General features: G+C 34.8%; 1 protein-coding gene and 1 long non-coding RNA gene across 35 annotated transcripts in view; one reads left to right on the top strand and one right to left on the bottom strand.

The window, feature by feature from the left end:
* Positions 1–6,591, top strand: part of LOC144617237 (uncharacterized) — a 73,746-nt gene extending 67,155 nt beyond the window's left edge. The window contains exon 5 of one of the 3 annotated variants that reach the window (XR_013557540.2): positions 578–810. This is a non-coding gene — a long non-coding RNA (uncharacterized LOC144617237). Of the gene's footprint in view, positions 1–577; positions 811–4,557; positions 4,787–6,131 lie in introns of those variants that run through there. The other 2 variants (XR_013557539.2, XR_013557538.2) reach the window with 2 other exon arrangements.
* The window catches only part of ADGRL2 (adhesion G protein-coupled receptor L2), a 625,339-nt gene that overhangs the window by 116,638 nt on the left and 484,195 nt on the right, over positions 1–24,506 (bottom strand). For 13 of the 32 annotated variants that reach the window (XM_060625634.3, XM_060625623.3, XM_060625618.3 and 10 more), the window contains exon 1: positions 6,816–7,071. The exons of the other annotated variants lie outside the window; for them this stretch is intronic. In XM_060625634.3, coding sequence (XP_060481617.2) covers positions 6,816–7,056 — 241 coding nt within the window. In that variant the 5' untranslated portion in view covers positions 7,057–7,071. Of the gene's footprint in view, positions 1–6,815; positions 7,072–24,506 lie in introns of those variants that run through there. 32 annotated transcript variants of the gene reach the window in all.

Genomic DNA, 24,506 nt, shown 5'->3' on the forward strand with positions numbered 1-24,506 from the left:
GATGATGTCAAGTTCCCTCATTCTCTACTCAAACATTGCAAATCTGTTCACAGAATATACCATCCAAGTTTTCAAAAAATCTCCAGGCTCTTGCCATCTAATATACTCAGAAAATTTTATCAGTCTTGTCTCATGTGGAAGGCATCTGAATTCTAAAAATAATTTGACTACCTTAGCCAGGCTGACTTTGTATATCTTGTAAAGGCTACTCCGTTTTCTCCCATTGTCAGCCATTACTCTGATGTATCATTTATGGAATTAAAATAAAATGGGTTTTCCTACATTTTAGTCAGGATATGTCAAAGCAGCTTCACAAAACACCGCATTTAAAGACATGTTAAAAGTATTATAACTGAATTATATTTGGTTATCCAGTGTTAAAAAGTATTCACATAATAAAAAAAAATTAAAAGAAGCTAATGTTAATCCCTTATAACAGCCTTCACTTTTGCACAAAGATTTGAACACTCTAGTAGTTCACTATTAAGAGCATAGGACCGAAGATTTTCAGCTTCATTTATATTCAGAGGCAGGCAAATCACCAAAACTCATTTACATCCCTCCATTTTCCTTACAGCATGTTAACAGCAGGTGGTCTATCCATACCATCTTTGAAATAGGTAGGTGGCTTAAAATGCCTTTACATTTCAGTCAAGACCCTGAATTAAAAATAAACTTGAGCTTTAACTTCATCATTTTCTCTACAAGATTCAGTAATACAGAATAAACATAGTACTTAGTTTGTTCTTATTTTAATCTACATTCCACATTCTGGCTTCATACCATAAATTTGCTCATTTTAATCCTGCATGTTCTCCAAAGAGTGAAGCGTTTAAGCTAACAGAGCTGACAAAATGATCCAGTAAGAAACTATAAGTGTTTCTGATAGTCTTATTTTATTTTGTTTATTTTTGCACTCTATAGACTTGCCAGCATTCCTTTTTAAAAATTTTTTTAATGTTTATTTTTGAGAGACAGAGACAGAGCATGAGTGGGGAAGGAGCAGAGAGAGAGGGAGACACAGAGTCTGAAGCAGGCTCCAGGCTCTGAGTCGTCAGCACAGAGTAGACGCGGGGCTTGAACTCAGAAACAGTGAGATCATGACCTGAGCCAGTCATGCTTCGGTGCCCCATCAGCATTCCTTTTTACTGACGAACATTAGAAAACATTTTTACGAGTGCCTGGGTGGCTCAATTGGTTAACTCTCCGACTTTGGCTTATGTCATGATCTCGTGGTTCAGGAGTTCAAGCCTCACATCAGACTCTGTGCGCACAGCTCTGAGCTGGAGCCGGTTTTGGATTCTGTGTTTCTCTCTCTCTCTCTCCCCATCCCCTAACTCACGCCGTCTCTCTCAAAAATAAATAAACATTAAAAAAAAATTTTAACACTATCACAATAGGAAAATCATGATTATATTGGCTAAGTGCTAGCCCTAAGATAAACAGAGTATGTCTACATAGATGTTCATAAAAGTATTTTTTTTCAAATGTTTATTTTTGAAAGAGCGAGAGAAAGAGAGAGAATGAGTGCGGAAGTGGCAGAGAGAGAGGGAGACAGAGGATTTGAAACAGGCTCCACGCTGAGAGCAGAGCCTAATGCGGGGCTCTAACTCACAAGCCTTGAGGCCAGGACCTAACTAAGTCGAAGTGGGACACTTAACCAACTGAGCCACCCAGGCATCCCTATAAAAATGTCTTTGTGTCATCTACTGGCAACGATTTTTCAGAAATAAATGTACAAAATACTCTAATTTCTAAGGACATATGTTGCCTTCTACTTAATCTGACATGAGTATTAGAAGAGCCAGACTGAAACATAAAAGTCAAGGGGCCCCTGGATGGCTCAGTGGGATAAGCATCCGACTCTTGGTTTGAGTTCAGATCATGACCTCACAGTTTGTGAGTTCTAGCCCCACGTTGGGCTCTGCACTCTTAGATTGGGATTCTCTCATTCTGCCCTTCCCTTGCTCGCTCTCTCAAAATAAACAAAATTTTTTAAAAAAATGAAAAACAAAAAAACACTGAAACACGAAAGTCAATCAGCACCTATACTTAACAGGGTGAATAAATAAGTCTTTGTGAGAAGAGTATGTCAACACAAAAAGGTTACAGAGAACATTCAAATCATCAGCATTACAAGTGCCTTCACAATAAAAATATGGAAGATTTAAACCACATATTATAAAAATTGGTTAAGAATCCTTTGAGGTAGGGGAGATGATTCTACTTGTAGTTTTTCAGACTAAAGTCAAGACTTCTAAGGAACTTTGCATATCCATGAAAACTCACAACTCAGAATGTTATGGCCGGACTTAATTCTGTTTTTCATTACTACTGTGGCCTCGTGCATTTCCTTGAGATTACAGAATAGGTACGGAACAAACCAATCTACATATTCATCTTTTTAAAAAGATGCTAAATTTAATCTCTAAGTAATTTTAATCTCTCTGGCTATCGGTGTCTAGTGACAAATTAATACTTAAAATATGATAAATGAAGTAAGATTTATTAAAACACTAATATTAAGACTTGAAAAGTAAATATTAGAGGCCTCTAATTAGAGGCACCCAAGTAACTCAGTCAGTTAAGCGCCCAGCTCTTGATTTTGGCTCAGGTCATGATCTCAAAGTTCACGAGTTCAAGCTCCACATCAGGTTCCATGATGATGATATGGCGCTTGCTTTGGGATGCTCTCTCTCTACCCCTCCCTGGCTCATGCTCTTTCTCTCTCTCTCTCAAAAAATAAATAAGCTTTAAAAGAAGCGTACATTTTTATTTTTCATTTTCCACCAATAACATAGTCATTTATATTTATGTTATACATTTCAGAACAAGACAATAAAAATATTGTCTCCAAAAGAGGCAGAAAAGATTATCATTTACCAATGCTTTAACTAGGTAATAACTTTAGGTAAAATGGAACAAAGCGTTTTAAAAAGTAGTTTTATATAAGTAAGTACCAACCAACATAAATGTAAAAATATTCATGAGCAGAAAAATGAAAAACTTAAAAAAATATGCTTTTGGTTATTTTAACTATGCTAACATGGAAATGAATTAAGTACAAATAGAAACAATTTCTGACAGTATAACACTGATAAAAATCAGAACCTTCATCATTTCATAACATTCTGCCTGCAAATAAATGTAAAAATGCTTTCATTAGGACTAGTTGTTCTGTCAACTTAAAATGTAGTTTATATTCCTATATCTTGAAAATAATTTCATTTAACCTGATTATAATCCTGGACACTTTCCAAAATATGAAGCTATTATTTGAAATTGGTAAGTCCCATATATCAACTTCTGTTTTACTTGAAAACTGATTCTTGCAATTAGAAATGTTACTGTATAAAGTCTTACTTTGTTAGTATACCAAGATGTTTTAAGAAAGGATAAACAGGAGTATTTACTTCTTATTAGAGCATCTCAAATACAAATGAAAAAAAAAAAAAAAACACTGGTTATTCCTTGTTTTTAGACTGAGTAGATGCACCAATAAGATCTAAGGAATCTATTCTAATTTAGATAATTAGAACTTTAAAAAAGTTTTATACAAGTCATAAGCTTCACTAAATGTTAGGTTATCAAAAAATGTATTTTTAATAAATTCACCACATTTTATTCTTCTTTTATAAAAACTCATGAATATGTATAAAAAGTTTTAGGCGCAGATACCCAATGTGTATGAAATTCACTCTGAATAATTTTGTGGCACAAGCCAAGTCTCTAATTTCATACAACTCTCATAACGAGTGTTACTAATTTTTTATTGTTGCTTCATACAGGAAAATGTGCATTTCCTCCTTGTTCAGCTTTAACATGGTGTAACACTACAGTTTTCAAGATATGTAGCCATTATATTTGACAATGCAGCTCAAATGACTAACAAATGTCACATGGAGATATAAACACTAAATAAGTAAATACAAAAGAATTCAAAATTAAATCTGACCTCATGAAGACTGCATTTAAATCTCCCTTAAATAAAAAAAGCTAACATGTCAACCTAAATGAACAGATAGTATGATCTGAACATTTAATGTATCTTATCCAATTTTAAGAAGTCACCAATTATATTTTACATTTCATAAACTTTTAATAAGTCAATGGTTTTGATGATCAGTTTGACTGACATTCATCATTCTTCTCTACACATCAGTGAGAAATTATACTTCCTTGTAAATTATTAAGAGAATAAAGTATTCAAAATATACCTATATAGTTTTATAGTAATTTTCTTTGATTTATTTTTTTAATGTTATTTTTGAGGGCGGGGGAAGGGGCAGAAAGAGAGGGAGACATAGAATCCGAAGCAGGCTCCAGGCTCTGAGCTGTCAGCACAGAGCCCAACGGGGGGCCTGAACCCACGGACCATGAGATCATGACCTGAGCTGAAGTTGGATGTTTAAACCAACTGCGCCACCAGGAGCCCCAGTAAATTTCTATTCTAATATTTTTATATGTTTATTCAAGTACATTTAGCATGGTTGGAAGTCATTATACACAGTGATCTATTGTTAATAACAAGGGTGGCCAATTTTTCTATGCCTATAGCCTTTGAAAACAGTGGAAAACACTTGGAAGATGAAAATGAAAGACAAAAAGAGACTGGCGAAAAAAAACAAGAAACGTATTTGTAACTGTAACTGGACACAATATGTTCCTTTTCTCGGTCAATAGCTGGTTATACCATCCAGAAACCCAGGAGTCGTCCATGACACCAGACATCTCCAAGTCTGGCTGATTTTAATGTATCCTTCTAATACATTTTCTTTTGTCTCTACTTTTATTTATTTACTTTTTAAAGTTTATTTACTTATTTTGAGAGAGAGAGAGAAAGAGCAGAGGAGGGGCAGAGAGGGAGAGACAGAATCCCAAGTAGGGTCCACACCATCAGCACAGAGCCCAATGTGGGGCTCGAACCCATGAACCCACAAACTGTGAGATCATGACCTGAGCTGAAGTCAACAGTCAGACACTTCACCGAATGAGCCACCCTGGCACCCCCCCCCCACCCCACCATGTCTCTACTTTTAGCAAGATAAGCCACCTACTGATCTTTGATTCCAATGCTGTCACAACATCTTTTCAAATCTCCCTGCCATATGTTTTAGTTCTTCTCTCCCCACTTCACAATCCTTTCTCCTCATAGCAACTGTGACCTTTCAAACTCAATCTCATCAGGCCAAGCTCCTGGTTACTATCAGCTCTTAACATAAAGATGAAAAATCCTAAACATAGGCCACGGGGTCCCACCTGGTTTGAACACAAGATCTCTGAGCTCAGACACTACATTTTACTTCAATTAGTCAAATGTACAAGCACCTTTCAGTTCTCCACACAAGAATAACTTGACTCCCCTAATTTGGTCAAGTATTTGGACCTACACTCCAACTCTCCTTTTTATTTATTGAAGGATGACAGCATACAGTATGCAAGGAGCTGGCTAAAACAAAGATAGGATTACCAGCTACATGGAGCCAAATTTAGTGCAAATAATAGGTGCCCACCTCTCCCCCCAAAATGTAAAATCAACACACACATTCATGCTGTAGTAGGTACTAATAAAGAAATAGGTAAGGAATTAAAGTGCTGTATGTCTGGAAGTTGTGGGAGAAGAGGATGTTTTGATTGGGCAGGTTTTGTCTAAGACAAGAACATGCAAATTTTAATCTAAAAAGGATAAAAGAAGTAATTGTGAGTTGGGGAGAGGAAAATAATTCTGGGCAAAGAAACTACAGGTGTAAAGACCTTCAGATGTTGACAGGAACTAAAATAAGACTAGTAAGCCTGAAGGCAAGGGAGCCTGTCCAAGTGTGATTCCATGGAAAGCTGGAGAGAAAATCCTAAGTTAGATCACTTGGGGTTTACACCAATTGAGACCACCAAAGAGTTTTTAATAGGAAAAGAAAGTGACCCAATTTATATTTTACAGAGCTCACTTTTGCCGACCTTGGAGAATAAATGGAGAAAGAATGGGGAATTGGGGGCGGAAAGGATGAATGTGGCCACTACACCAAGAAACCATCATTTTAGAACCTCCCATTTATAATTTATTTAGTTAATGCATGTCTTCCCCAGATTTTAACTAAATGTAAGTTAAACCATGTCTGTTTTTTCTTCAACAGTATCACCAGCGTCTGGGATACAGCAATGGCAAAGATGGATATTATGAAAAAAACCCTTAAAGTGAAAAAGAAAAAAATCAGCAAAATTTGTATATCACACACACACACACACACACACACACACACACACACGATCTATCCAAAGTGGAGGTTTATAATTAAATAGATTCTAAGGGTGTAAGACTTGGTGTCTGTATGAACCTTCATATGTACCTGGGAGTTACTACCTAGCTTTTATCAGATTCTCCAGGGAGTCTACAAGCTTCAAAATTTTAAGAGCCACTGAAGCCTATACCTCACCATAACTCTAGAAGGTAGAGTTGTCACAGAACATAAAAAGAACAATCTAAAATAGAACAGACAATGAAATACAGTCTAAGTTCCTCACAGATGCATAAGTTAATTCCTGATACTCAAATGAAGTGCAAATATCATAGGAATTAAAGTTTTTAAAATATTACTTATTCTTGACTCTGCAATTAAGTATTTGGTTTTCCTTTATAACTGTATTTCATTTAAGTACTTAATTTATTAGCAATCCCAAATAAGAAGAAGCAGTGTAAGAGCATGGCTTTTTTTCTAATGTCTGTGGATAAGAATTTATCTGTAGATAATCAAATATTGTTTTACACGTTATTTAACTAGTTACTTTCAAGTACAGAATTAAATACAAAACTCACTCACCAGCCTCAATTTTGTTTTCTCCCTTGTAGATCAGCAGACTACCTCCTACTCTCTGACTTTCTGAATCATATCTAAAACGAGCTACATGGCACAGGCCCATGTGCCCATAACAAAAGAAGTCAGAACACTCCAGGGAAGCAGTCCGCTTTGTTTTTATAGACACTCTACACAGCACTCCCCTCTTCCCATAGGGCTTAGCAACAACACTACCTTGTCCACTAGTATCACAAAACATTATCATATCCAAACTATGTTTTGTTATTTTTGGAAAGTAGGCATTTCAAAACACTGAGATGGCAGTAGTCAACAAACACGAATCGTAATAGTAGCTTACTGCCAAAATCAAGTAAGATGCATAAGAACTTTGAGATATGAAAATACCGTAACTTTTATAGCAGAATCAAGTGGCTACTAGAATATCACTAGAAATTCTTTACCAGGTTAATTTTCTCCCTTCTATCCTAATTAATTGGACTAGAAAGGAATCATTCCTACTTTACTTAAGAAAAACTACTTAAATTAGTGGAGTTTTTTTCCCTGCTCTCCATAGTTTAAAAAGTAATCACTATGCTATATAACATAGATGTTAAATTCCTTTCGTTTGTTTTTAATTTTTTTAATCTTTATTTATTTTTGAGAGAAAGAGAGACAGAGAGTGAGCAGGGGAGGAACAGACAGAGATGGAGACACAGAATCCGAAGCAGGCTCCAGGCTCTGAGCTGTCAGCACAGAACCCGACGTGGGGCTCGAACCCACAAACCGCGAGATCATGACCCGAGCCTAAGTCGGACGCTTAACCAACTGAGCCATGCAGGTGCCCCAATGTTAAATTCTTTTTGTAACCAAAGGTAGCAATTTATATTCTAGCGGTGAAAGCATTTACCTGCCACTTAGGATTCTGTATTTTGAGCTCACTTTTGGTTACTGTTTGTTAAGACTTGTGTAAGATTCTGATGCTAAACACAAGGTCTTGACAGTATCTATTTCATGCAAAAACTGAAACACATAAATCTCAAATATCAGTGAAAGATTTCTTTCTTTTGTGTAAGATATACAATCAAGTTAATAACTCAATAATTAAAATATGCCTGCAGAAAAAGGATCTTGTGTGGGAAATAAATGCAAGCTTACAAAATGTCTTATACTGGGAAAGCACAGTTTCAATAGGGATTTCTAGTAATTTTCATGGAAATTTACATATAACTGATTTCTTTCAAATAACTTTTGACTACCACAGTAACAACTAACAATTAAAACTGAAATGCAATTTTAATTATTTCTTTTAAAAAATCTGAGGAAATAGTACTTGCTTATCTCTATATATTTAAAAGGGAACCAAATACATAACAAGTTGTACTTGTTCACTGAACCAATAACTACTAAATATGCTAATATGTGCCAAGTACTGTTATGTGAGATAAAACTTGAAGAAACAAAAGGGAAAATGACAGGTCCCTGTCTTCATAGAACCTATAGTGGAAGAGACACACAAATGAAAGTATTTACAGATACTACAACTGTTAAACAAGAAAATAAATAGGATGATGTAATTTGGGAGGTGCTTTCCATAAGATTGTTATGAAAACCCTCTCTGGGGTTGACATTAATTAAAGCAAAGACCTAAAGGATGAGAAAAAAATCAGTGACGTGACAAGCCGAGGAATGAGTTCCAGGCATAAGAAAAAGCCTGGCATGTTCCAGAAACAGAAGGAAGACAAGGGTATGAAATGTTAACATTTCTTCCCTCTTCCTCTAAGCTCAGAATGCCTTAACTGTAAGAACACGGACTCTGGAGCAAAGTCTGGATCTGACTCCAGGTATACTAACTTAGAAACTATGTGATCTTGGGCACTAAATTATCAAAATATTTTTAGGCCCTTTTTTTCCTAACCTACTCAGTCTAGAGAATAAGATCCACATTTTATGACCATTAGCATAAAAAAATCTTTGGCAAAAAAAAAAAAAATGCCCAGTAAATTGTTCTTTCCTTATTCCAAAAGTGGTATCACTTTTATCTTTCTGAATTTTAAACAAATACCAATTGTTTCTTTTTGAATTTCACAATCTATACAGAACATTTTAAATAAAATTATTTTGAGCAAAATTTTCAATGCCCCTTAAAATAATTAAGTTTTCATGGAAAGTTGTGATGTAAACCTTTCTCCCTCCCTTTAGGGTGATGAACTGTCTCCCTGGGAGTTCTGTTCTCAGTACTCTCTGTGGGGCACACAACAAAGGTTACTTTATAAAGGTCACTTCACTTCCATGGGTGTTTCTTAGAAGAAACAAACTACTGGCTTGAAACTAGTAGCTAAAACTACCAATCCCACATTTGAGGAAATATAAGAAACTAGGAAGAATTAGAGATTACTTGCTAGAACAGGTAGTTCTTAATCTGTGGTGCTCAGAGGAAAGTGATCTCTTCATATTGGAAGAAAGTAGGGAAAGTTGAAGAAATTATAATCATGTAAGTAAGATACCATGTGAACATTCCATATCCCCAAATAAAACTGATAAAAACCTGACAGCTACAATGTAGTAAAGCTACTAAAATGTTTCCAGTTTTAATACTTCACATTTATCTTTGTATCAGTAAAGTCTAATTAGGGAATCAGATATGGCTTGCTCACCAGCCCTTAATATTTCAATATCTTATTTAGCTAGTAAGTCAGAAGTGAAAGATGGCATGCAAGTAACTGAAAACAATGTTGGCCAGTGCTTCAAAACTGGATTTGTCTACCAATTAAAACTAAATTAAATTTTGGAAAAAATGAGGTTACAGTTTTGGAAAACATATGGAACACTGAAATACAATGGAGCATGTTAGCTTAATTATCCCTTTAAAATAGTTTAGCCTGTTTGTTTAGAGAAAATAGTAAATACAGAAAAAGGGTAGAGATGCTAACATATGAAGGAATCTACCACCTGCAAAGCAGTATATGGGAGTTTTCACAAGCTTTAGAAATAAAGTAAAATGGACAATCAAATCCAAGAAGACGAGAAAATCTAATTTTACTTCACTGTATATTTAGAGTAACTGAAACTTTCATATTAAAAAATGCAAATGAGGCTGTCAAATTACATAGAAACCATGTAGTAATCATTTAATATATATAATTTTTTTTGAAACTTTTTTTAAGTTTATTTATTTTGAGAGAGAGACAGAGCACACACGGTGGGAAGGGGCAGAGAGAGAGGGAGAGCCAGACAGAATCCCAAGCAGGCTCCGCACTGCCAGCGCAGAGCCCAATGCAGGACTCGAACCCACAAACTGTGAAATCATGACCTGAGCCGAAGTCAAGAGCCAGAGGCTTAACTGACTGAGCCACCCAGATGCCCCAATATATACACATAATTTTAATCTTGTTAAGCCATTTGCTGATTCATTCTCTTGTGCAATATGGTACCTATGTCAATGACTGCTATTTGGAGAAAAAGGAAAAAGATTTTTTTCTATATACTGTCTCAGTGCTATGGGAAACACACTCAATTTCTTCCAAATCAAAAGGAGGTCCTGACTAAATATGTACACATTTGCCAAGAGATATGCTGCCTTCAGACACACCATTTGGCAATTAATTTTGCATACAACAAAATCTTCATACTTGATAGTTTTGAAACTCACACTGAGGACCTTATTCTTAGAAGAATATATGGAATTAAGCCATGAAATATATGTGACAACTTAGTATTTTGGAATGTTTATGACTATTACCATATCATTGTTGACCCATACTTACAGTTAGTAAGTGCATACTTAATATAAAATTAAAAGACCTGAAATGCTGAAAATGTAAATTTTCAGTTTTAGTGATGTCTAATGAAGAAAAATTTAATTCCAGCATTTTTAGCTCTTCCTCGACAATAGATCGCTACTTATATCAGAAAATTACAATTACTTTCTATCACTGTTTCTATAAATACTTAAAACAGTTTAAAAATAAAATATCTACTGCTATTCAGATCAATTTAATTCCCAGTTTCAGGAACTACACAAGTCTGGAGGTAATTCAATACTTGTGACACATAATTTAATAAGTTTGGGTCAAATGTATTAACTTCTAATCTTTTCTGACAACTTCATTATTTATTTTATATACAATGTATATAACTCAGCCACCAATCTGTCTGTGTGAGAAAACATACTCTTCTTCATTCTACAGCAGGCTCTCAATACGCCATACCAGGTTTCTTGGGTTTCCCCGTTAATTGGCTCTAATATGAACAATTAAATCTCATTTTACACTAAATCAAATGTAAATAACAGCAAGAGACTGAAATCCCCCCACCCCACCCAATCTGCTATCTTTCCATCTGCTCACTACAATCCACTCTGAGCAACTTAGGAATCATCATTGGAGAGAGCCACTGTTGTTTAGGGCTAACTGTCACATTCTTGCGGGGAGAGGGTGGCAAGACTGGAGGAAAAACATGGTCAAACATGGTTGCAGATGATTCTTTCACTTTCTAGGGGAAGAGTCTTTCGGGGACTATCATTTAAAAGCCCAGGCTCCTTGGGCATAAAGCAATACTTAGGAGGCAATAGGAAAATACTATGACCAAGCAACTACCGAGTCACATCCAATGGTTACTGTGGTTTGGATACTTCAGAAGCTTGCAATACAATATGTAGATTGACATGAGCTATCCATCCTCAGTTCAAATGAACAGGGCCTAAAACCATAAAGGAAGCAACCCTACTGCAGGGCAAAGATCAACAGCCTGGGAATCATACCAACCAATTTCTAATTCTTGTTCTGACACCAGCTATCTCCAACTGCTGATCACAAACAAATCACCTAAATTAACTGCTCTGTTAAACTCCCATAAAATGGAAGCCCCTTCTCTTTATAAAAATCTGTACAGAATATTATCTATGAGAAAGTATAAATATGATACTAAAAATCGTATTTCCAGCCTTCCAGTGTTTGCTGTGTGTGTGTGTGTGTGTGTGTGTGTGTGGTGTGTGTGACTGAGTACTTACAAACATCATGTTTATATTATTTAGTTTCATGGAAATTTTCCCCCCACAACAAGGTCTGTCCCTTTTTTGTTTTTGTTTTTCTTTTTTTGCAATACTGTGAATAGAGAAGGGATCGTTCATTTATTCATTCCTCCAACAAATATTTACTTAGAATCTCCTTGTCATAGACTGTCCTGGTTGTGTGGGAGACAACAGTAGATGTGAAAGTGATAGGTATACTTATTTGGTCAAAGAATAAAAGTGCTATGAAAAATTGATATTCTTTCTCTAGAGTTTGCAAAAGGTGAATCCAGTCCAAAAAAAAAAAAAAAAAAAGAGAAGAAAAAGAAAATGAAAAAGAAAAAGAAAAAACAAAAAAGGCTTACTCATGTTCTGTTAATATAGTCATCTGCCTGGAAATTCATTCATTCGTTCATTCACTCATTCACCAAATATTTATTTCATTTAAAAAATATCTGTTGTGCCTTGCACTTTCCGGGAATCATACCAGCAAAAGACATGATCCCTGCCCTCCTAAAGTTCAAATAAACCTAAGTAAAACTACCTTTCAATCAAGATCTATTTATTACTTGAAAAGAATAGTTACCTAGAGGCTGTCAGAGAGGAGTAGTGAAGCCCAGAAGAAGATTAAAAAAAAGCTGATAGAAGCTACTGGGTGCCTAAAACAAAGTTAAAAAATTAGTAAATAAAAGGGAAGCAAGAGTTGCTAAAGGGGTTGCCTCATTATGGGTCAGTTGATGGTTTTTGTTTTTTGGGTTTTTTTGGTGCATTACCAACAGGGATAATGTAAAAACATGGTTAATCTATTCTAAAAAATACCAACTTTTCAAAACCTGAAGTTTTTTCTCTCTCATCCACTATAGCCTCGCCCTTTTTTAAAATACCTTGATAACCTGGTATAATAAGTACACATTACTAATTTTCTCTCAATTTGCAAATTTTGTGAGATTTAACTTCGGCAGGTGAAATAAAAATCCAGGATAAATGTAGGATTTCTTTGTTCACAAGCTGCCTTCTGCTATACCAATAATGACAAAACTGTACATAAATAGACGTTAAGTGTAAGACAAAAATACTAGGTCTTCATTCTTTTATGAAAAATACCACGTAACAGAAAATGTTCAAAGTCTAAATCAAACACATTCCTGGGTTTGTTGACAAAGAACAATAACAACTGTTAAAAGGCATTTTTCAAGTGATACTGACAGAATCGATAAAATATAAAACAAAATAAATACATAAAATATAAACCAATAACATTTCTATTTCTCTGGTCAACAGTGCATAGTAACACCTCGCCATGACGTTCTAACACCTCTTATCAAGTGGTAGATAAGTTTCTTAACTGACTTAATATTACTGAAAACATTAAAATCTTTGCAAAATGAACTATGGTAAAATACTTCATCATCCTACTGAAATGTCAGTGAGGTGTGCACATGGTCTAAAATAAACAAGGCTATGTAATGAAAATGAGTTAGGCCACAAGGAAGATAGCTGTATGCTTAAGAACCACCACCTGTCACACGGCAGAAGTGGTATTATGCAACAAAATCACAAACGTTAATGAATTAAAAAGTATACTAAAGGCAAGCACATTTTTAAAGTTAAAAAGTATGTTGCTGTAGTGGACTTAACTTTATTTCAAAGTTTAGAGTCAGCATAGCTACTGGCCTCCTCCCAATTTAATTTGTTAACTTCTGATATTAGGAAATTTGGTCCAGAAAAATGAACTAACTAGACTCCAAGTTAGACCAAGAACCGAAATTGTGGATTCCTAGAAAAATTTTTTCCCCAAAGCATTTCTTGTATCATGTTACCATGGGACGTTTTTCCAGCTAACACACACCTAAGTAACTGAAACCATATAATATGTGGTTATAAAATTTTCTAGATATTATACACTTAACATGTTAATGTACACTAAAAAAATGTCTAAGGTAGGAACATATTATTTGTTTTTTAAATATATAAAACCGAGGTTTTTTTTTAATTTTAAAAAATTCACTGAGAGATGTTCCAAGAAAACATTAGTTTCTTGATGTCAGGATTTCAAATCCTTTTTTGTTTCTAATTTTTTATGATATTTAAATATGCTAATAAAGTCATTAAAATATTTTACTATATATTTTTTAAAGCCTCACACAATATTACATACTGTTCACATGACCAAAACACACACACACACACACACACACACACACACACACACACACACACACACATAAATGAGCATTTATCAAATAATATTTAAAATAATATTTAAATTGGTTTTTGGTCATTTTTATTTAAGAGAATTTCAAATCATGTAGAGGTTGAAGAATGAAAAAAAAAAAAAAAATGAAACAGGGGCACCTGGATGGCTCAGTTAGTTGAGTGTCAGACTTGATTTCGGCTCATGTCATGATCTCACAGTTCTTGAGTTTGAGCCCCAAGTCGGCAGTGGGCCGATAGCAGAGCCCTGTTTGGGATTTTCTGTCTTCCTCTCTCTCTCTGCTCCTCCCCTGCTAGCTCTCTATTTCTCTTTCTCTCAAAATAAATAAATAAACATTTAAAACATATACTACACAACAGAGATGAAATACTGCTGAATTGACACAAATGATTTAAACAACACAATTTTTCATAAAAATTAAAGAACATTTATACACAATCATATCAGAATTAAAGTGGCAAAAGTTTTAAAATTATGTGATGCTCAAGTTATTAAAATACTGTAAAACTCAGTCATTATAATTTACTTCCTGTCTTAAACTGTGTCATTTTCAACTTTTATTGGTTGTATCTTCTCAATCCTTCCCACATAATTATTATTAAAATCTGAATGTTCATAGTTACTTGAATTCTGCACAATTAACTTCATAGAGGTGTGCACAGCAAAACTATTCAATCAACATTTTCCAATGTTGGAAAAATGAATGATGATGCACATTATGATTATAAACCCCATGGCACGTTAAAATAAAAACTATATAGCAAGCTGAAAATAAGCCATATCCAATAGAAAGTAAGCACTCTAAATAACAAACAGCCTGCTTACTCTCTATTACATGGGAGAGGGAGGATGTTAAATGTGTCTACAGTTCATTTCATGTGCTTTTTAAGTTCAGTAAATGATTTTTCTTCAGGTCTTTGTACATTTGCTATCATTTTTAAAGGGGGCCAACACCCAATCTAAGTAATCATCCCCAATTCTTATAAGAAATAAGAATGCTAACTAAAATACTGACCCTGTTCTAATTCAAGCTGAATCTCTAAAAATGTGAGAACATGTCATGCTTCAAAAGACAGCAAAGATTAGGAATATATGGTATTAAGTCTTAGCTCTAAATATTTTCATAATACATTTGTTCTCGCCTTAAGAGAAAGTTTATGGGTATTGGTAAAATGATGTTCATTCTTCTTGGTTTCAGTTCTTCACATCACACACACACAGAAAAAGCTGCATATAGTAAAAACTCAATAAATACATCATTTGCTGAATAAAATAACAAATGACTCTGAATAAACAGAGTCAAGGCATAGAGTACCGTTAGCTCAATGGCTCAATTATATTTCCTTATTTCCCTATTGCAAACTAACCACCAATTTTAATTTCCAATTTGAGATAAAATGTTTCACCATTCCCATACGTTTTTAAAGGCCACTTCTCAAAATATCAATATAATAAGAGAGATTTAAATGACAGTACTGAGAGTGAAGATTAATTGCTACATAAGCACAAAAATAATTCTTCTAAGAGGTGATGGTTGTATCGATGGTATACAGCCTAAAATACTTTCTCTAAAAGGTCACAAAATGGGTTTTAAAAATTGCATTCACTTACTCAATTACTTATTTAAATACTGTTATATACCAAGAACCCACAAATTTAAAATATAGTGGCACATTAAAATCGCAATATAATCTTTCAACTGTGTATGTATTGATTAGGAACAGAACCCTCTCTGCCTAGAAGCTGTCAATGGATAGTGAATTCACGACAAGTGCCACCAAAAGGAACCATCTGTGGGCTGATAGAGGCTTTTCCACTGATGTGTCGACACAATGCCAAAATATGTAGTCAACGCAGTTAAAAAATGAAGCTAAGTACGATGTCTGGCACCAGAGACAAAAAGCATATGTTGAATGCCTACATCTCCCACTTTCTCAATAGGCTGTCTGGCATCAAACAGACCTAGCCTGAATGTGAAGAGTGCACGTACATCAATGAACCTTTCAAAAGTCATTTCCTTTTTACATCTAGGCATTGCTGAAATTACGAATAGCCAAATCATAGACACCACACTATATGCATCTAGAAACATTCCAAAACTGAAAATGCAAGTGGATTTTCATTATTATACAAATTAAAAATCATAAAGAATGTTGTGTCAGACAGTCCTGTGGACAAATTAATCTCAACTCTGCATTTATTGTTGATTTGATGCTGCCTAACTCACCTATCTGTGCATAAGTTTCCTCAGGTACAAAATTGAGAAAATAATACAAACCTCAGAGAGCCATTCATAGCATTATCCAGGACAATGAAGAGAAAGAATCTAGTACAGTGTTTGATATCTAGTAGGATCCAAAGGGCAGCCATTGTTTTAGGTTTAAATGAAAAGTACAAATTAGAGAAATTAAAAACTAGCTGTTTCTGTATACCTACAATAAACATTTTCCAAGCTTTACTCATATTTACTATTTAATGATTAAGGCAAGCTTCATATTATATGCTTATTATAAATCATGAAATATTAAAGCTCTAATAATATGTTTTTAATTCTGTATGTATGCCCCACTTGCACATTTATCTAAGTCTGAGCTTACTATTATTATGTTTTTAATGGTAGAAACTTCATTAAACTGACCACACAAATTACCAATCAAATCCACTTTTCTTTTTATATTTTCTCATCTTGGTGAATTCATGATCCACTGTGACTCCCCACATTCATCACTCACTATATCTGAATACCAACTGCCATTTCTGCAGGCACTCAGTTCATTCTAACTAAAAATGCTCTACTTATATGCACTGCTGAGAAGGCAAAGCCAGGCCAACTATGAGATCCTACTAGCAACCAGACACAGCTGATTGAAAAAGACTTGGTTCCTCAAAGCAGGGGCAGTCAGTCTGCGATCCCGACAGCAATGCATGATCTGACTTGGTACAAAAGGAATGAGGTCCATGAGTTTCTCTCTGTCTCAGGAATCTGAATTAGGAAACTTGGGCAATTCCAGAATTAAGACAAAGAGCTGAAGCTGTCAAGGTAAAACAAGGCTGGGTGGAGTACGCTAAAGTCATCCTTAGGTCAAACTGTGAGGGGGAAGAAACCGTGGGCAATCAATGCAAAGGGAAGAAAGATCAGGAAAAGAGTAGAGAGGGGAAAAAAGCCAGTGAGTATCCTGAGATCTGGGAGCACAGCAAACAGATGCAAAGGGAACCCAGGACACGTAAACAGAGTCCCCCACCCCCCTGCTGCTCCAGACATCTTGGATCTGTGCCGGATATGCCTCTTTCAACCTCCACAGGGCAAACCAGGCAGGATGAATCCCCCTGAATCTCTGGGAGAGTCCAGTTTATTTTATGCCCAAACATCCATTAGTGCCACTTCCTTACCACCAATAAACCTGAATAAATCACCATCAGTTCACCTTTTTATCGTATCTCACTGCAATTTTTTCCCAGTCTCTCATTCTTTCTCACCTAGACTGCTGTAAATGTCCTAGTTAAGAAGAAGGTATAAGGGGCAGGCAACAGGATGATCCCTACTCACAGGTATATTCCATTTGCCACCCCCCCCCCCACCGTGTTTGAATTTGTGCTTTGAATTAGTTTCCAATGTTTCAAACTGTGGAGATACATCATTCAAAATCAATTTCTGGGGTGCCTGGATGGCTCAGTCGGAATAGCTGTGAATTTTGATAGCAGGGTCACAGGTTCAAGTCCCAGGTTGGGTACAGAGATTGCTTAAAAAAATGAAATCTTAAAAAAAAAATCAATTTCTGACTTCTATTGGGGAAAACATAATCAGATCAACTGACAACATCTTCACATTGACAAAACATAAAAAAATGACAAAATAATCACCTGGAGCTAAGTAACATCTGTCCACTTTAGACAAGCATGCATTTTTTTAGTTTTGTTTTATTTCTTTATACTCTGCATGCTTCACTTGTCTATGTTAACTACGTGGCCCACAGGAACTGGTTCAACATTTTCTTTCTCTGCTTTCAATAGTGAACCCCATCTAACCCAAATAAATACTTCTAGAACAAAAATCTATAATCACCTTTGAAATTATTCAGTAATTATCCTGATACCAACATGACAGAATCCTAAACTCTTTTATAGGACCTGTCCTATACACCCTCCCCCAACCTTGCACATGCACTGACCACCCACAATTCCCTACAGTTTTTAGCGGCAATGATCTTACACATTCTAGTCCCTCTCCTGGAATGCCTCGTTCTTCTTCAGCTGCCCAGTTCTTACTCATTCAAGTATCTCTGCCAGAAAATGTTTCTTAACATACTCAGTTTCAGCTGGGTGTGCTCCCTGTGCATCTCTCTCTAGTTCGCTCATAGATGTTGTAACGTACTATAATTATTGTTCAGTCCATTAAAGGCAAAAGCCATGCCTAGCACACAGCACAGTCCTAGCACTTGCCAGGTGTTCAATAATTACTGACAAATAAATGACTTTTTTAAACATCTCATTTCTAAGCGTCAACAGTTCTGAAAAGTAGGGATTTTCCCAATTTTATAAAAATAAGAAAATGCAGGCTCAAGTTAAATAATTTGCACAGATTCACATAGCTGGTAAGTAAGAGTCAGAATCTGAACCAATGGACTTCACACCAAAACTTGCTGCCTCTCTCTCTCTCTCTCTCTCTCTCTCTCTCTCTCTCTCTCTCTCTCTCTATATATATATATATATACCCTTTCTCACTCCCATGGGAAACTCTGGTATGAATGTATTTTCACTACAGGATATGTCGATGAAAGGAAACAGAGACCAAGTCAATACAAAAGACAATAATGTCTAATCCTAAATCAAAGCTGACAAGAGAAATCCTGTGAAGTGTTCAGCAGAATCACTGCAATGTGACCAGCTGTCAAAATGCCACGACAACTTTCACAGTCCTAGGCAAACTAGAGGAAACTTCACAAAATCTTCATACTTAGAGTACTTAGCACTTCATTATTTTACCATAATGAGAAATGATTAGAAAAGAAGAAAACAAAAAAGCAATCTCCAATGCAAAATTTATTAAGATAATTCAATGCCCACCGGATAGGCAAAAGACAGATAACAAACTCTTTAAGAAGAATGTTTATGACTGTCAAGAAAACACAATTAACAGAACTAATTAAAGGATAATTTTGTGATTCAAATTGTTAAATTTCAAAAAAAGTAACACTCTTATAAATGCTTCAAGCACACATTAATTTGAGCAGTACTTAAACAACTTGTGATATAAATTCATAAAGCATAAAGCATTCTAAATTTTGGTTTTAAGCATCATAATACTATACTGCACAAGAATTTTCTGAAAAAAAGAGAAAAAAACCCACAATGATATCATGTAGTAGTAAACTAAGATCAAAAAGCCTAAAAAAACAAAAAACTCATCTTTAATATTCCTTGTTTAATATTACATTTGCCCTCATTGTTTATAATCTTTGAAAACCTCACTGTGTATCCACACAGGTTGCAGATCATAAAATGTTTTTAAAAGACTCAAAGTAAAGCCTAATTAAATGTTCTAGCGTTCTTAAAAACACTAACCCCCACATTTTTGCTCTCACAGTATCTCAGGGCCAACAAAATACTGACAACTATTGTTTTCAGTACATTAGAGAATAAAACCCTTGAAAGCAATAATCCTTTTTACACAGATGGATATAGATGTTTTCAGTGTTCTGTATGGCATCTTCTTGCCACATAAGCACCTGCAGTCTTGCATTGTCCTGCTCGGCATTCCTGAAAACACCTGGGCAAGCTGTTTACTAAAAAAAACTAGACATTGGAAAAGATGAGGGATAATTAGCAAATAGAACTATTCCTGGCACTCTCTCGACATTAGCGCAGAACGGAGCTCCAAGCCGGCACCTGGTGAAGGGAACTGCTAGATGTGATAATTCCAATTTACACATTCAGCACAACATTCTGTCTGCCTGTCAATTTGAAACAGTTTCCTATTCAGTGATAACAGATACCCCAAAAGAATGCAGTGTCGAAATGCTGACATGAATTTTTTATGCACCAACTAGACCTTCTCTCCTCTGGACCAGCTGGATCTGCCTTCTTCACTCTTGGAATGGACTGACAGTTGGGTACTTTTTTCAAGTAGTACACCAAATTTATAGAGTAAATTTTAAGTATCAGATCTTCATGCAGAATAAATACCAATAAAATGTCCTTAAGCATAGGTAAGAAAAATAGTTTAATGAAGTTGTGAAAAATTCACTGTGTATCTTAATTTATATTGTGCAGTACTCCTCAGCTGCCAAAAATATGAAATATGTATTTCCACCAAATACAAAATTTACTAATTTTTTTTTCTAAATTGACATAAAGAGAACAAAAGCAAGCAAGAAAAAGAGACAGACACACAGAGACAGCATGGTATATCGAATATTCATTTGCAAATGCTAAATAAAAAATACAGAGAAATCTGAACCTAACTCCATGCAGGTTTATTTTCAGATATTTTCATATGATCATAATTTGAAAAACTACTATATAAAGATAATTAAGCCAAATGCTATATCCAGGAAATTATTAATTTTAGACTATTTTCTTATTCCCTTCATATTTAAGTGACAAATACATGAACTATACTTACAAAGTTAGCTATTTTTTCCCACGTGTATATCAGATTATATTCCAAAATATCTCTCCCCATCATAAACTATACCCTCTCCTTCCAGGTAGCCACCTGGAGGATTATTCATTGTTCTAATAACGCAGCCACAGCTCAAGCATTTCTGGAATTCTATTCTTATATTTGCCGTATGAAATGGCAACGCATTCTTTTCAATTATTTTCAGTGACGCCAAACATTCATTTTAAGAATGAGCTGACTGAGACTTGTTAAAATAAATATAAATCATTCAGAAATTAAGTTGATAAAATAATGCTTCAATCTGAGAAGCACCATTATTGTTATAAAACAAGAGGTGGTAATAAACTATTAGATGTGAGGCTCAGAAACTAGCACTTCAGAAACCTCAAATCAATGCTGAGCGTGTCAGTGAAAATTTAAGTTTCCTGAGCAAACGTTTTAATTAGAAAGTACTTAATAGAAGTCCAGAATATATTATTTTTTAACTCACCATTCTAAGTGAAATGCTTTCTTCTTTAAAAGTAATGAATATAAAAAATATTTTCTCCAGTTGCACTATGCATTTACCCCAACTTCTACTAATAGACAATTTGTCATTTTTCTACATGGAGAGACAGGAATAGGGGATAGACACAGACAGCATGTTAAATCAGACATCCATTTGCAAATGCTATTTAAATAAAGAGACAATAAGACATTTTGGTAATGTACAACACTATAGCTAACACTGTTGTATGATATATAGGGAAGTTGCTAAGAGTAAATTCTGAGAGTTCTCATTACAAGAAAAAAATTTTTTTTCTTTTTTCTTTTTACTGCATCTATATGAAAAGACGGGTGTTAGTTGAACCTACTGTGATAATCATTTCACAGTATATGTAAATCAAACCACCAAGCTGTATACCTAAACTTGTAAGTAATATACATCAATTATTTTTCAATAAAACAGAAAAATTAAAGAAATTTGAATGCCAGTATACATATGCACACATATACGTCCACATAAACATATACATACACACACATACATAAATATACATGTACATATAAACATATACACATATATAATTAAAAGGCATTTTATGAAGCCTCCCCCAGGAAAGCCATCAACTGTAATATTATAAGCCATAAACTCTTTAATAATAAGTAAGAACATATTAACCAAAAAAGTAATAATTTTCAAGTGTGATGTTTAAGTCTATGTAAAATGTCATAATTAAACACCATTATCTATTATAATAATAAAATACCCTTCTTCTTACAGCTACACTAAAATTAAATAATTTTCTGGTTACTAAAAGAAGAAATTCATGAGCCAAGATCATAAGATTTCCTAAATGACTATAGAGATAGTCATTACTCATCATTTTAAGCTGATGCCTTCATAATTACTTATCCTCCAAAGCATTTTCTCAAACTATAGAAAGCAAATGGCAGTATCAGCTAGGTTCATCATTGGATTTCAAGAAAGAAGCTCTATTAGGGAACAGAAATCAACAATTAGCTAACTCAGATGTAGGTTATTACCATCCAGATAATTTAAAGAACTATCAAAATCACAGAAGAACCAAGGCTGCAGTCAGCAACTAGGGTTTGCTACCATTAAATTTGAAAGTATACTTAAACTCAGCTGTTAATCCCAAAGACTCCATTCCTGCATGCTACATTCTATGCATACACCTATACTGTATTTGTTTTTGATATTCACAAACTCATCACACTGTTTTTTGGGTGAGTGTTAGTGAAACTGCTGTACCGTGAATATATATTTAAAACACTGCTTTGGCACTAACACACCTTAAATGCATTCCTCAACTAGTTCAAATATTTTTCTAAGCACCATAGCACTATGAAAAAATATGGAAATAAGTAAAACACTTTCCCTGACCTCAAAGAATTTACTAAAACATATAAAAGAGGTATAGGAAGTGACTCCCTGCCCCCCCCCCAAAAAAAAAACCCTAAGTGAAAAAAGAAAACTAAAATACCTATGAATTGCTCTAGCCACTTGTGGCTACTGAAATTTAAAACAATTAATATAAAATAAAATAAAAATGTATGTGTTCAGTCTCATTAGCCATAGTTCAAGTGCTCAATAACCACCTGTGGCTGGTAACTGACCTTCCTGGACTGTGCTGCTATTATATAAATTCAAAGGATTCCTGTTTATATGAGAAAAAAACATCCTAAAGGTACGAACTTTTGAAATGTATCCTAAAGAACAAATAGGCACTGAACAGGTGGAAGCATGGATTTCTTGGCATTGTTTTTAAGAAACACTTGTTAACATAGCTTGGCTGGAGCAGTAAGAGCACTCTGAAGTCAAAGTTCAGGTCCTTGAATTTTATGTTACGCCTTTCAGACTGGGTTTTACTCAGTGACAAACTGGTCAGAGAACTGACATGATTAAAGGAAATAATGCATATATAAGTATGTAAAGACAATGACTAATATACAATACATGTTCAAAAACTGAAAGAAGGGGTAAAAAAGGGGTAGGAGAGAGGAAGACGACAAAGAGGACCACAAAGTTGCTAAGAAGAGAGAACAGAACTGCTGGCTTTTAACTTCATTAACTGTATTAGACTAATATTAAACAGCTATAAGACTCTAGGGAAATGTTATGGTTAAGCCTCAAAGTGGTCTATTGATGCCAGCAAGTGCTTTTTTTTTTTTTTTTTTTTTTGAGAGAGAGAGAGAGAGAGAGAGAGAGAGAGAGAGAAAGAGATCCTTAAGTAGGCTCTACGCTCATCACGGAGCCTGATGTGGGACTCAATCGGAGAACTGTGAGATCGAGACTCGCAGTCGATTCTCTTGCAAGAATCAAGAATCAGACAATTAACTGACAGCCACCCAGGTGTCCCAGCAAGCGCTTTTCTTACACTTCTCTCCAGCACATAGATTAGTAAGGAACCAAAGTAGCATCCATCACAATCATAACTTAAGTTTACGTTGGAAAAGGTGTTCAAAATTATGGTGGGCTCTGACAGCGGGGAGAAAGACTCTGACAGCAGGGAGAAAGGAACTGTGAGTTAAATACTGAGTTGTCTATTCACTGTAGCACAGTGTCAACCATATTGCATGTCCTGGTGCTTACTGGTATATCACATTTCAAATCAATAATTGAGTATCTGATCTGTGTTCAATTGAAATGCATTCCAAAACACAGAAGAGCTAGTCATTCAAATTATTTATTTATATTTCTCTTCTAAAGCAATGTATTTGAAGATGTCAAAAATCATACATAAAGAATTATAAAGCAAACAGACACTGCTTATGAAGGTTTGTTTCTACTGTGACAAATTTATCTTTCATGTTTTACTAACACACGTCTTAAGACATATTTATATATTTATCAGCATTACAATGAAGTAAATCTTCCCAAAGACCAAAATATTGTTTAAAATTAAACTCAGTTCAATCTTTTGTTTTTCCTTCCGTTTTTAGCAAAACTACTAGAAACATTTGTTTGGACCTTGTCGGAAGGGTTTCAATTTTACATCATTACGTTTTAACTTGACTAATCAGTTGAACAAAAGTACTTTATGTAAAATGATTCTTTTAGTTGCCTTAGCTACAAATCCCTGCAGGATACTATAATTGAAATCTACTCACGTAAGTTAGGAATAATTAGGGCCCCAAATTAAGCCAAACACAAAGTTAATTCAAATAGTCAGCTGCTGTCATTTAAATGGTTATGGAGTTTTATTGTTGCTTAACATTTCTGAATGCTTTTAAATGTACTTTGTTCTTCCAGTCTATATTTAGTATTTTAGTACAAATAGAAATGGGATCAAGAAGCAAAGATTCACCAGCCTGTAGACTAGAGTAACACCTATATCCAATCTTTGTCACTAAAGGTTTTCCACA

Source organism: Panthera onca, chromosome C1, assembly GCF_046562875.1.
Source record: "Panthera onca isolate mPanOnc1 chromosome C1, mPanOnc1 haplotype 2, whole genome shotgun sequence".
NCBI classification, from domain to species: Eukaryota; Metazoa; Chordata; class Mammalia; order Carnivora; family Felidae; genus Panthera; species Panthera onca.